At 35.0% G+C, this 13,952-nt stretch overlaps 2 protein-coding genes across 3 annotated transcripts; one reads left to right on the top strand and one right to left on the bottom strand.

The window, feature by feature from the left end:
* Positions 1-791: 791 nt before the first annotated feature.
* Positions 792-4,001, top strand: LOC132170630 (small ribosomal subunit protein eS1). Its single transcript, XM_059581677.1, has 7 exons — positions 792-895; positions 1,023-1,070; positions 1,218-1,323; positions 2,439-2,576; positions 2,695-2,880; positions 2,979-3,179; positions 3,622-4,001. The coding sequence occupies exons 1-7, from the start codon at positions 885-887 to the stop codon at positions 3,715-3,717; spliced, it is 786 nt and encodes a 261-aa protein (XP_059437660.1). The 5' UTR covers positions 792-884; the 3' UTR covers positions 3,718-4,001.
* A 2,864-nt stretch (positions 4,002-6,865) lies between these two features.
* LOC132171101 (protein tesmin/TSO1-like CXC 3) lies at positions 6,866-13,617 on the bottom strand. Of its 2 annotated transcripts, none has more exons than XM_059582326.1 (11): positions 13,550-13,617; positions 12,652-12,815; positions 11,810-12,545; positions 9,932-10,332; positions 9,759-9,833; positions 8,647-8,827; positions 8,282-8,392; positions 8,126-8,192; positions 7,775-7,913; positions 7,611-7,685; positions 6,866-7,519 (listed from the first exon to the last, which is right to left on the bottom strand). In XM_059582326.1, exons 1-11 carry the CDS (start codon positions 13,595-13,597, stop codon positions 7,216-7,218), a joined length of 2,301 nt encoding a protein of 766 aa, XP_059438309.1. In that variant the 5' UTR covers positions 13,598-13,617; the 3' UTR covers positions 6,866-7,215. The 2 variants fall into 2 exon arrangements, with proteins under 2 accessions (XP_059438309.1, XP_059438310.1); XM_059582327.1 differs by having other exon boundaries at positions 8,282-8,374.
* Between the last annotated feature and the right edge of the window lie 335 nt (positions 13,618-13,952).

Here is a 13,952-nt window from a genome sequence, read left to right as displayed (position 1 = left end):
GTAATTGTGCTATTTAATAGATCTCCAAATGCAATGCCCAAGACTTTTAAGATTTGGCCATCCATTAATCAATGCCCAAGACTCCTCTACTACTTTTTTTTTTTTTTTTTTGAAGGAGACTCCTCTACTACTTTATAACGGTTTAAAAGAGGGAATTTTTTTAAAAATAAATAAATAAGAAAGGTAAATGGCACCCTGATGGCCTGATGCAATAAAATTTTCAACCAAGGTGAAAATGGTATAATGTAGTTCTAATATTATTAAATCACCAATTATTTTTAAAGTTTAAATTGATTAAAAAAAATTGTGAATTTAATTATTTAATTAATACTTTAGATTCAACTTTCATTTTAAGTGAAAAAATAATGTCAAATCACAAATTAGTTTAAAGCTTAGGCTTAATCAAAATGCTAGAGATTACAAACATACAACTAACAACTATGGTAAATGGTCTATAAGAAAAATATATCGAGGAATATTCTAGATATTTTAACAAATTTTGACACCCAATTGAAGGATGAGAAAATAATAAATAACGGATTTTCAAAAAAGAAAAAGAAAGATAGAAGAAAGTTGTGAGAGTCCCCTTTACTTTATTGGAGTATATTAACACCTAAAAATGTAATTGTTGCTGATCAAAGCACGTCTTATGTATGGTATGGGCCGAATTGGGCTTGACTATGATCGGGCCCAGGTGCGGGCCCACCTTTGGGCTCACGACGCCTGGCGTTTGTTTCAAATAAACCCATAAAACAATGGCACTTCTGAAGCACAAAACATATATAAAAGCATATATATATCGATACCTGCATAACCCTAGGGTTTTATTTCACCGACTCACTCTCTGTGTGCCTCGCTCGCAGTCCAAACCTTAACGACCAATAATGGCAGTCGGGTACCTCTCTCTCTTTTCAACTATATATATATATTTGTTCTAAAAAAAAAAAAAAAACTATATATATATATATATTTGTCTGTGTAATTGGCGTTTCTGACTTATGTGGCTGGTGCTGAAATTGCAGGAAGAATAAGAGGATTTCGAAGGGGAAGAAGGGAGGGAAGAAGAAAGCGTGAGTGGCAGAATTGTGATTCATTTCATGCAAAAGTCTAATTTTGATTTTCTTAAACTGGGATCTGATTGGTTTTATAGAAAAAATGGAACTTTGTATTTGTCTTTGTTTTTTGTTTTTTTTAAAATGGGATCTGATAATTTACAGAGCTGACCCATTTGCAAAGAAGGATTGGTATGACATTAAGGCGCCATCTCTCTTCGACCAACGCCAGGTCGGCAAAACGCTTGTCACCAGAACTCAGGGCACGAAGGTCCTTCCCTCTCTTCCTACGTACATATATTTGTATATGTTTGTGTATGTATGTATGCATCGATAGGATTTTTATGTGTTTAGGGTGTTGTATGTTTGCCTGCTGGTTTGTTCATGAGACAATGTAGGATATGAGGAGGGAATTTGAAATCATGGGGGTTGCATAATGCTTTGATTTGGTTTGTCGCAAATACATATTTGTTTATTCCTTTGGCGCACAAAAAGGAAAACAAAACAAGAGTTTGTAGTTCAATGAGACATGCAACACATCATTCTCTCAACCATCTTTCAATCATATCTTTTTGCAAATCTAATGAATCCACCGTTGGATTTGTTGGATTTGTGGACTCATGTGGATCTCACAAAAATTCAATGGTAGATTCACCATTCACTATACGGAGATGGTTGAGGGAATGATTTTTAGCATTTCTCTAGTTCAATTATATTGTATTTTTGTGCCCAAATTTTGTTTGTTTTAGATTTGATATTTATTTTAGTTTATATTTTGAGATATGGTTTTTTAAGTTTATTTGATATTCTATTTCCTATATGGGTGTATGCATTTTTATTTCCCAAGTGTTTATGCTTGTTGGTAAGCAGCTTAGTTTTATGCTTGTGTATGCACTGCACTTAAAACAGCTTATAAGATTCTGGTTGGTTTATGCACGTGTTTGTAAATTTAAGGTGTACATGGATAAAACGAGTCATCCAATTGATTTAATGGGAAGTAACTAATTTGAATTTGAATTGATATGGAGTTGATGTAGACCAGCTTCTTGTTGCTGACTAGGGAGTTGATATGGCTATGTTTCACAAATTCTTTGCGTGACGTTGATTTCCATAAATTCTAGTTAGCAGTCTTGCATTTTCCAACAATGCTTAGCTGTCAGTGTGTCTTCTTATTATTGGTAACCTGCTCCTATATCTGTGTTGGAGTAAATCATACAAGCAATTACAACCTTAATAGGGTAGCTCATGTTTCTGTAGTTGTGAATTTCCTATTTTATTGCTTTTGGCCATCTAAAGAAAACTTAGCTTTGTTTAGTTGTTGGCAATTGAACAATCATTCTGCCAATATTTGTCACTAAATGTTTTCTGCTGCATGTTATCTAACAGATTGCTTCAGAAGGGCTCAAACATCGGGTGTTTGAGGTTTCTCTGGCTGATCTTCAGAATGATGAACAACATGCTTACAGGAAGATCCGTTTGAGATCTGAGGATGTGCAAGGGAGGAATGTGCTCACGAACTTCTGGGTGGGGTAGCAAATTATTTTGTATTATTTGTTTGTTTTTCAACAGGAGACAATTTTGATATTCATTTAATATTTTGCATTATTTGCATGATTTATTTTGGTTTTCCTGCTGAACTCAGGGCATGGATTTCACAACGGACAAGCTCAGGTCACTGGTGCGCAAGTGGCAGACATTGATTGAGGCCCATGTGGATGTCAAGACTACTGACAACTATACCTTGAGAATGTTCTGCATTGGATTTACAAAGAGGCGTGTAAACCAGGTCAAGCGGACCTGTTATGCCCAGTCTAGTCAGATTCGTCAGGTTTGTGTTTCAAGTCTTGTTTCTCCCTATAGTCTGGTTTTCTGTGGATGAACAAAAATGATGCTAGGTTTTCTTTTGTGGCTTTTCTCTATTGTCAGATCCGCCGAAAGATGAGGGAGATTATGGTAAACCAGGCTTCTTCATGCGATCTGAAGGATTTGGTTTCGAAGTTCATACCAGAAATGATTGGCAGAGAGATAGAAAAGGCAACAACTGGCATCTACCCCTTGCAAAACGTTTTCATCCGAAAAGTCAAGATCCTTAAAGCTCCTAAATTTGACCTTGGCAAGTTGATGGAGGTATACCATGTCACACTGATTTTTTACCCCCTTGTTTGGTTATGGTTCTTCAATTTAGTCTAGTCTATTAACTTGCTAGGTACACACATTACTTGAACTAGAAGATGCATATAGATTGCACAAGACATACTTTCCATCCTGAGAAATGCTAGGGGTCAATGTTTTTTCTCATAGTTGGCCTATCTCGTCTTATAAATCAACTATTAGATTTGTGAACTTATGTAGACCCTACATAAGTCAATGGTGAACTCAACAAATCTATTGGTTGATCTATTGAATTTATATAAGAATATAAGTCAAATATGAAGAACTTATTGATGTCTAGCATTTCTCTTCCATTCTGCTAGGCCTTTTCTCACACGAGTACACATTGTGATGCACATAAATTCAATAAATAAGAGCTAGTTCCTGTTTTAATTTTTCTAAACCATATGTTTGTTAGGTTCATGGTGACTACCACGATGATGTTGGTGTGAAGGTGGAGAGGCCAGCTGAAGAAACAGTGGTCGAGGGGGACACTGAAGTTGTGGGAGCATAAAAGCCCTTTTTTTTCTTCTTTTGAATCGCGATATAGTTTTTGGCAAATAGAAAACATTGAGGCAGGCTGCTGCGGCATAGACTAGTTTTCTATAATTTACAACTTTTTTTTGCCTTCATTAGGTAGATGTCCAATTTTTATTATATTTTGTGTTTTAATTTTGTTTGATGCTTAATATTATTTTGGTAAACTTGGCGAATGTTGGACTTGGATCCTCTCCATTTCATTTGAAATGGAGAGGAACAAGTTGGTTGTTTTTATGAGGTAATTTTGTCATTTTTGGACTTTCTGTTTTTCATTTAGACAAAAATGCCTTCTTAAAACAATTAAATGAATCCCTTCTATTCAAATGAAATGGAGATGATCTTTCTCCGTGAATGTTTATGTAGTCATCTTTATCATAGTATAATTAATATACTTGATGCTTGTTATTGTTAATTGAGCGGTGTATGTTTTCCCTTTCTTTTCTTTTTTTGGCTTTCTTGGTTTTTGCCACGTGTTAGCTCTTCTTTAAAAAGAAATCAGGTTATAATTTTTTTTTTGTGTTTATAGTTATTTAATTTAATTTACACAAAACAAAAATCTACTTTAATCTAAATATTATTTAAGAAATTATTAGTGTTAATATTTTGCTCATATTCTCTGACAAATCAACCATTAAATTTGTAAACAAATATAAATTTTATATATAAGTTAATAGTGAACCTTATAAATATGAAAAAAAAAATATGAACAAATTATTGAAATCAATTATTCCTCTTTCTAAAATCTCAATATTTTTGGATTTGATTTTTGTAGTTCTTTTTTGAGTAATAAGACTATTTGTAAGACTGTTATATAATTGTTTTTTGAATAAGACTGCTATATAATTGAGATAATTTGATAGTAAAAATCTACCTTTATTATTATTTTTTTTTAAAAAAATTAAAGTTAATTAATTTAGGGTTAAATACCTCAAATCCCCCTAGGGTTTAACAACTTTATTTTTTTCCCCCTAGGGTTTCACTTTTATCACAGGACCCTCCTGGGGTTTTGATAAAGGACCAATTTAATCAATCCGTTAGTTGACCATTAAGACTAACACGTGGACCAATCAGATGTTGACAAGTGGCACATATTTAATTTTTTTTTTTTTTTTTAAAAAAGGAAAAAACTGGGGGTGGCTCTTGGCCATTTGGGGGTGGCTCGGCCACCCCCATGGTCTCCGATGTGGGTGAAGTACCCCGGAGCACCGAGGGTGGCTGCGGCCACCTGAAGCAAAGAGGTGGCCCGAAACCACCCCGGCCACTACATGGTCGTTGAGTGGTTTTGCATGGTGGAGTTAAGGTGTTTTGGCACCTTGGAGCCCAAGGGGTGGTAGAGCCACACCTGATTTTTTTCCTTTTCTTTTTTTTTTTAAAAAAATACATTTTTTTTTGTTAATTTTTTTTAAAAATTAAATAAGTGCCATGTGTCAATATCTGATTGGTCCACGTGTCAGTTTTAACGGTCAACTAACGGATGGACTAAATTGGTCTTTATCAAAACCCCAGGGGGGTCCTGTGATAAAAGTAAAACCCCAAGAAAGAAAAAATAAAGTTGCTAAACCCTAGGAAGATTTGAGGTATTTAACCCATTAATTTATTGGAGGCTTAAGAGATCGCCCAATATGCCTAGCCAAAAAACCACCACGGTTAAGAGTATTTTTCCTTAAAAGAAAAAAACAGAAAGATACTGTCGGGTCAGGGGTTATTTTATTGTTTTTCTATGATGTGATTGGCTGATGCAATCGGGACGTACGTGGAATGAAAATAGAATTGAAATCAAACACTTGCACTTGGCGACAGCTCAGCTCCTCCGAAGATTGAGTCAACAGCACAACATACGGATCATCACAAAACATTAAAAAAAAAAAAAAAAATTCAAACTCTAACGTAAGTTAATGATAGATTAGATTGTATATAGCGTATTTGTTAGTTGCATGGGCTGATCATCAAACAATGAATAGTTGTTTTATTATATGAATTATAAATTAAACCACATTACAACAAGAGTATTGTAAAACAACTACACATGAACGTACATCATCTATTCTACACCCATGCACGTTGCCCATTAACAATATTCCTCTTGAACCTATTTTTAATTTCTTCTTTATATATATCTTCTACTTTCCTGCTGCTTTCACTCTTACCGTTATTGTCTTGCTTCACACCATGCATGATCGTCTAATGATCATCATCATCATCATCATCATCAGAGAATAAGAAAGAATAGTCCCTTGAATACTTCAACTTTTTGATCTTCTCCTTCATCTGTTTCTGGGTAAGCCCTAGGCTTCTGATAAAAGAGGCAAGACACAACCTCCTCACCTTCTTCTTACGCACAAGCTTGCTTCTTGGTCTTGTGGGCACATGAACTTCTTTTGTTACCATGATGATCTTCATTGCTATTCCCTAGAAAAATCGACAGTGGTGATGGAGAAAAAAACCCTAGGCTGCTCTGATATTTAACCCTAATACACTCTCTTTAAGCCTATCATATTGGTTTTCCTATTTATTTGAACTTTAACAGACTGTAGTTTCCTAGTTCTTATAGGACAAGTAGATCCTCTAGGCCAGTGGAAATTCGTAAATAATTTAACTATTGTTTAAAACATATAAACGTAACTTGTAATTTATATTTTCATGCCTACATAAAAAAGTGTAAAATATTAGTTCTCAAATAATGTGGTTTTCAAAAAATTATTTATGTATATTATCATAATCATCTTTTCAAAAATTTGTTATGGTTGAATAAATTTATGTTTCAAACATTTAAATTGTTATATCTCATATATCACTCTATTTCTCTTTAACTTGGCCCAGACAAATTAACACAATAGAAATAAAAATTTGGAAATTAGCACTAAGCTACTAGTATCTGAAACCAATTAATACAGTAAGAAAAATGATTCACGTCAATATTTTTCTCATATTCTCTTACAAATTCAATAGATCAATTATTAAATTTGTAAAATATACAATTGACTTATATGCGATCGATATAAGTCCACAAATCTAATGATTAACTTGTAAAACGAGATGAAAAAAAATATGAGCAAAATATTGACACCAATAATTTATCTGGAAAAAATATTGACATGAATAATTTCTCCTCATATAACAAAAATTCATAACACAACCCTAGGGATGGAAGGTTCAAGCTATTACAAAATTTGAATGCATATGGATTGAGAATTGGGGCATAAAGACGGGTACATAACTGTCATATAATTGAGATGATTTGACAATGAAAATCAACATTCGACTTTTTTTAACAAACCCTTACTAATCCAAAAGTTAATTTTCACTGCAATGTCATTCAAGTTGTATCACAATCTACTAAACAACATTACTCTAAAGAAATGGATTTGTATGTAATATTTATATATTTTTACATTGCCTGTTTACTATATACCACTACTATGTTGAAAAATGCATTGTACTATAGCCACAACATTTCTAAACATCACCAAAATCACTGCTTTCCTGGTGGAGTGAGAGATGGAAATGGTGGGATAGATCTCAGAGTTAATTTCACTTTCCTACCATGCCTCCAAGCAGTCGACCCAAATTCTCTGTTAGGAGGTGAAACCCTCTTAGACTTTGGAGAGACTGATATCACATCACTAGCACCATCCGGAGCCTCATTTGTTTCATCTGCTGGAATCATTCCAACAGGTTTCTCAAATCTGGTGCACAGCCGAGGTGATGTTTTGGCAGAGGCAAAATAAGATAGAGGACGCTTCCCACTAAAGGTGAAGGGCAGTTGAATTGGAGGTCTGAAACATGAAAGAAACACAGCATTAAAAAATACAACACTGGTGCAAAGTGGAATCATATATCAAACTCACAATTACTAGAATTGAAAACCTGCTTATATCAGAAGTAGACGTTATTGGGAGATCTGGATGCTCTTTTCCATCCTCATTATGTGTCTGTAAAGATCTGGAAATCAAGTAATGTAAGCCAAAAAGATCTAGAAAAAAGTTAAAACATGTACATATCTAACTGATAATTTTGTTAGAAGTGGAAACCTGCTAATCTTGGAAGAAGGTTTAAATGGGAGATGAAGATGTTCCTTTTCATCCTCCTTGACTATCTGTAAACTTACTCCCAATGCATTCTTTTCACAAGCTTCTGATTCTTCCCTTTTGAGCTCAGTTTCTTGTGCTCCTATTTTATTAGAAGAAAAAGAAAATTTGAGATGACTACATTAATTTCATGCCTACTTAGTACAATGCATAGAGATCTAGATACAAGCGAGGGGAAGAATCAGAAATGCAGAAGATCCAATAGCAATCAATTCAAATAGAAATGCAGAAGCACTGCCAGATAAAACACTTCAGGACAGAAATTAGTGCAATTCAACAAGATAAAACACTCACCATCCTTTTGACCAAAAGTGTTTTTACATCCATTGCATCTGCAGCTGATAGTACATCCGACCCCACTCTTTGTAGACAAACAGAAGGGTCCATATATATTAGATGATAGTTAGCATAAACTATGCAGCATGTACATAATGGGCTATCAGACAAAACCTGAAAGCATTCACAGTATTTCTTTAAGCAACTTGATTTTTTGCAGTTGCATCCACTTTTATGCCTGGCTGAAGCTGGAGTTTTGGTTTCACACTGCAAGGGAAAAGGTAACTGCACATGTTTAAAGGGTATTAAAAATGGCAAAAGGAAGAACCTAATATCATATACAGATTAGCACCACCACCATCGCAGTTCAACCCCAACCACAAATTCTTGAAAGGAATTATGTAGTGGTCCTACTTCACAAATGGGGTTTAGACTCCACCAAATTAATTAAGTGGTAGAGTTTGAGCACAATGTCTCTGGAATTCAAGGCGAGGCTGATTTATCATAAAATTAATATAATCTTGGGGGTAATTTCTTACCTCAGTGTCCAGAATTGCATCGATGCGTCTGATCACTTTGGGAGCAAATGCAAGTGGGTTGCGAGATTCAATCTGTCTCCGAGTCTCCAGAACAGTGTTTTCATGAATAGGTTTGTTAAAACAATCTTGGCATGAACAAGGCTCAACACAGTAGAGGCCAGCAGCAAAGCATTCGCAGTAACTGTATTGAAGAACATGACCATTAAGTTAAGAACACCAGCTCATTACTGAAAAAGGAATGAGTCCATAGTGAGAGTCTAAACTTGAGAAAACAAGTAGCATACATAATATAAATGTAAAATTAACTGACATAAATGACACCATGATGATTGCATATGTCAACTTCTACCCGTACTTAACAATTGGAGTTCCAACAAATCCGTAGTCTTAGTTATATCAAAGAACATATGCAAAATGCATACCATTCCACTTGTGCATAATAACAACACTCCTATGCACAAAAAGTACAGTGAACTGTAGAAACTTTTTTTAAAAAAAAAGAAAAAATTTGGAGAAACCGTTAATTGTCATTTCAGATAACCTCCAGAACTCTACACATGTTATCTTCTGTTATCAAGGCTGCTAGGAGCATATTCTCAGGCCTCGGAATGAAATTTGGGATTCCTAAGCACTAGTTGAGGATACACTGGTAGCCATGTTAGTGGAGATGATTATACATTTCCACCAAAATCTCATCAAATGTAGATTATTGTAGATGTTTATGTTTATACATGTTTACCATAAACATTTTCTAATTTCTCATGCTATTTTTATTATTCAGAAATAACGAATTGATGGATCTCATGCTGTAGCTTCATGGCTTACATTTCACGCATGAGGAAGTTCTAAATTTGTATATTCCTAGTTCCTTTCCCCATGATTGGAAAATCTAAAATCCTAATTTAATATAGATCGATGACTAACCACCAAACAGCTTGCTGATAAGAAACTGAACTTTGTAGCTATTACCATTAAAACTGAGGACATTACCAATTCAATCCACCATAAAATCTTTCAAGATATTAACACCTGATTTTAAACATCTTAGATCTGAGTGATGAAAATGATGCACACAAATTCTGAACATAAATGAGCAAATAGAATGGACTTACAGTTTCAAGCATTTTGATCTCTTACAATTACAGCGCTTGCAGGCCTTGCTTTCTCCAACATCTTCCGACTTTAACCTGCGAAGTATCAAAAGTTACAACAAAAAATGAGAATATTAAACACTTATTTAACAAGTAAATGTCAATGTTCAAACTATAGCACTGCCTGTACATGCCTCTTTCTTTTAGGACTACTATGGTCAAACTCTTCACCAACAGCACTTTTAGACGTTTGAGGAGCATTTTCTGTAACCTGAGCTTCATTGTCACATGGAAGCAAATCACTTATCAAAGTGTTTGGACTCAAGGATTTATCAAGAGTATTCTGATTAGGTCTAGAGGCCACCGAGTTTGGCGAAGCAGCTGAAAGAGCATTCAAGTGCAAACCACTACCAGATACCACGGATGATGAACAATCACTTCTGGCATTAACTTGAACCAACTGCTTTTCATCAGAGGCCACTTTACAATCAGATTGTATTGAGACCGAAGAACTATTACAATCGAATATTGGTTTATTTTTACAAGCTCCTGCCGTTTCAAAAACCAAACAGCGTTGTCGTATACTACGATGCCTCTGAGAACCAGGATGAACAAGGTCAAAGAAATTATTGATGCATAGTATAATTTATGCACTTCAGAATGTGAAAGAAAGAGTAGGTAACAATTATTGCACAAACAAATGAATAAGGTAAGAGGCAAAATGACATGCACAGACACAAAGGTTGCTGTCCTTAGTATCAACTAGACTATGCATCACATTATGGATGCTTAGGCCTATAGTTAAAGTATAATCATTAAGTAATAAACTTTGCATAATAACCATTAAACCCACGTTTCAGGATACAGATTATTGAGCAACTGTGTGAATGAGTTCAAACGATTGTTTCACTTTGAAGCACTCTGAAGAAAATAAAGCCTTAAAAGTGTGTTCACTGATTTGGAGATTTTATATTATGTTTCAGAACAATAAATCTTCTTCAAGAACCAACATTACCATGATTTGCTAATATATAATTGACAATTTTTACATTTCGAACCATGAACATATGAAACAAGTAAATAATGGCTTAGTTTCACATTTGACCTTTTATAATTTATCACACAAGACCTCTTCAACTTCTGCCTTATTTTTTGTGTCAACAATGGACCTATACAAAACTTATGTATCCTTAATACCCAGTCCTAGTTCATCTTTACTAACAACTGTTATATTTACTTAGTTTTAGAGTAGATCAACTTCTAGATAGCATAATATGGAAGGTGCAGCTTGCAATGAAACTGGACTTGATTAACTGGCTATCACCTAAGCACCATCCTTTCAGTGAACTAACGCTACAAGTTATGCACACATCATAAGAACAAATTTTCCTAGGCATAAAAGCTAATTCTCAAGTACATTTTAGCTAAAAGATCAGTCAAGCAAGAATCCCTCTTGTTCATAATCATAACTCGTAGATAAGTCTTGATGAAAATGAAGTCACAATCAGATATCATAGAAAAGTATTTTATGGATGAGGAGCCATATGTTATTAGATAGTAACCTTCACAATGGGTCCAAAAAAGCATAAAAATGAGATCTGAAAGATTCATGGTGAAAGCATTTATATCAACCGACATGTAGTAACTCCAGTTTATTATTATCATAAATTCTTAACACTTGGAATATTTCTATACTTGTGCTCTGAATTCAGCTTCAGAAATACTGCATCCACAGTGTTTACTTATACACCTTACACACCACAAACTTATTTAATCTAAAAGTAGATCCATGATGGAGAGACGATATGGAAGATGTAATTTAGAGGCGTTAATCTAAGCTAAGGATACTCTACTGTAAATGAACTGTGAGAAATCTTCGTCTACAATAGATTTCTGACACTACATATTGGTTAAAGCCTGAAGAGGCTCTCATTATGTAAATATTAAATATTTCACAATATTTTGGCTTCATCCTGTCACAAACGATGTTAATTACACAGAAGAAAACAGATACATTATTTATAGATACTCTTCTGCAACCTATAAAAGCATAGGCCAAAACAATGTAATACCTTGGATCTGGCCTGCATGCACTTTTGCCCCTTGTGGTCCACTTCATCACTTGAATCACTTACAATTAGCTTATCCAATACGGTGCTAGAAGGGAATGCGGATGCTGGATCTGTTTCTTTCAGGTCCCCTATTTCTCTCGATTGAGTTGCTGTTTCTCCTATTTCACATGGTTTACAAGAAGTGATGGCACCAACAGATTCTGTCCTCCCTAAATCATTTGCATTGTCTTGTGGGAGCTGTAGGACAGTTGAGATAAAAGACATTGTCCCAGGATCAACTGATTTGTGATCTTGCCCCTCAAAATGCTCTTCATTGTTAGATAAATCAACGAATAACAGATCAGCAGCGTCAGAAACCAATGTCACCCAACTGCGTGCTTCTTCGTTTTGCTCAATTGAACAGATTCTACGCAAATTTATTTCACGTTTAAATGAATGGTGCTTCCCTTTTGAGTCATCCATGAGTAACTCATCAAATGATGCCAACACCAAGTCTGGCATAGTCTCTGTTGTAATCGCATCAGAACGTACCACATCACCATCAGGGCTACTGCAATCATACCTCAAGGTCTTTGGCAACTCGATTACTAAATCCGAGTTCTCATCAGGTGGCTCAATAGTGATCTCTCTTTCTGAACACACAGAACTTTGAACAGCGGCTGAAACCCCTTCACTTGCATTGTTTTCATTTCCACTATGAGATGAATCAGGTTTTGATGGGTCTAAGAAGTGATGCCTGATAACAATGTTGCTTGAATCAGGTTGCTTGAATCGTGAACAACAATGGTTTACATTATTCATTATACTATAGAATTGAATAAGAAGAGGCAGAACAACTTTACCTTCTAAATGAAAATCTAGTTTCTTTGTGGATACAAATCTGTGGTGAAGCAAACACAGATGGAGGAGATGCACAAGTGAGTGAATTAAATGCACAATTAGTTCGTATGGACTCGACTGGTCCAATGGGAGAAAGATTGCTGATGTAATTAAACACAGGAGAATCCTGCATGTGGATAAGGATTATCTCTCAGCACAAGAGCATTAAAAACCAAGCAAGTAATACCCGATTCAGAACAATCACAAACAAAGGGAAGTAAATTGTTACCAAGAAAAAGACAATAATATTATACTAAATAGCATAAAAATGGGTAGATTATTAATATAACATAATCCAACAACAATTCACAAAAAAGAAAAAGCCCATAAAGTTCATCGAAGCATTGGGTTCTCTATCTTCCTTTTTGTGCGCCAATAACAACCCCAGTTAAACCCCTTTATATAGATAAACAATACTAAAACCCTCATTCCCACTTAAAACTACAGCAATTCACAAAATTCAATAAACACACATCAAAATTCCTCAAAATACAGTATGACCGCATCCCTAAACACAAATTAAGACCCACTGGCACTGCCCCGGCATTTTAGTACAAAACTCAAAGATACCCAAAAAAACAATTAAGGAAAAAAATATATATATCGAAGCTATTGTAAATTTTAGGCTTTTCAGTGTCAGGGACCAGAAAGAAATACACCTATGAGGGTTTTTGGAATTGGGTATTTCACTTTCCTTTTGTGAATCTACTTATAGGAACATGAAATACATAGCTTTCCACTTTCTCTAACTCAATCTTCTCAGTAACCAAACAGAAGGTGAGAAAAACACAACACAACGAATAAGAGAAGCAAAAACACTGAGCGAGATAGAAACAGAGAAGGGATTTAGGAAAGACCAACCTCGAACTCAGAAGTGGCGGTGACGTGGTTCTTCTCTGGGGTGTCCATTCTCTCTCCCCCTCCCTCTCTCTCTCTCTCTCTCTCTGTGTGCGTCTGAACAAAATATGAAATTGAACGGACGGAGCGGAAAGGCGGGAAAAGAGGATTTTTTGTTTTTTGCTCTTTTTCCCCTTGCCACGTGTGTAGCCGTGTGGGGACCACTTTGTCTGACTTTAATTTTTTGTTCTTTGTTTTTTGTTTAGAAAAAATAATTCAGCTCCATGCAGTGACACGTTATTTTCAAGTTCAAGTAGCCTTGAACTACCTTTTATTATACTTAACACCCTTCAACTATTATTTATTTGCAATTAACACCATTTTTTTAGTGTTTGGTGTTAAAATGAACGAAACTTGCACATGACTT

The sequence above is a fragment of the Corylus avellana genome, chromosome ca2 (genome assembly GCF_901000735.1).
Source record: "Corylus avellana chromosome ca2, CavTom2PMs-1.0".
Taxonomy (NCBI): Eukaryota; Viridiplantae; Streptophyta; class Magnoliopsida; order Fagales; family Betulaceae; genus Corylus; species Corylus avellana.
The sequence above is the reverse complement of the archived record's forward strand: the minus strand, read 5'-3'. Positions and strand labels throughout refer to the sequence as shown.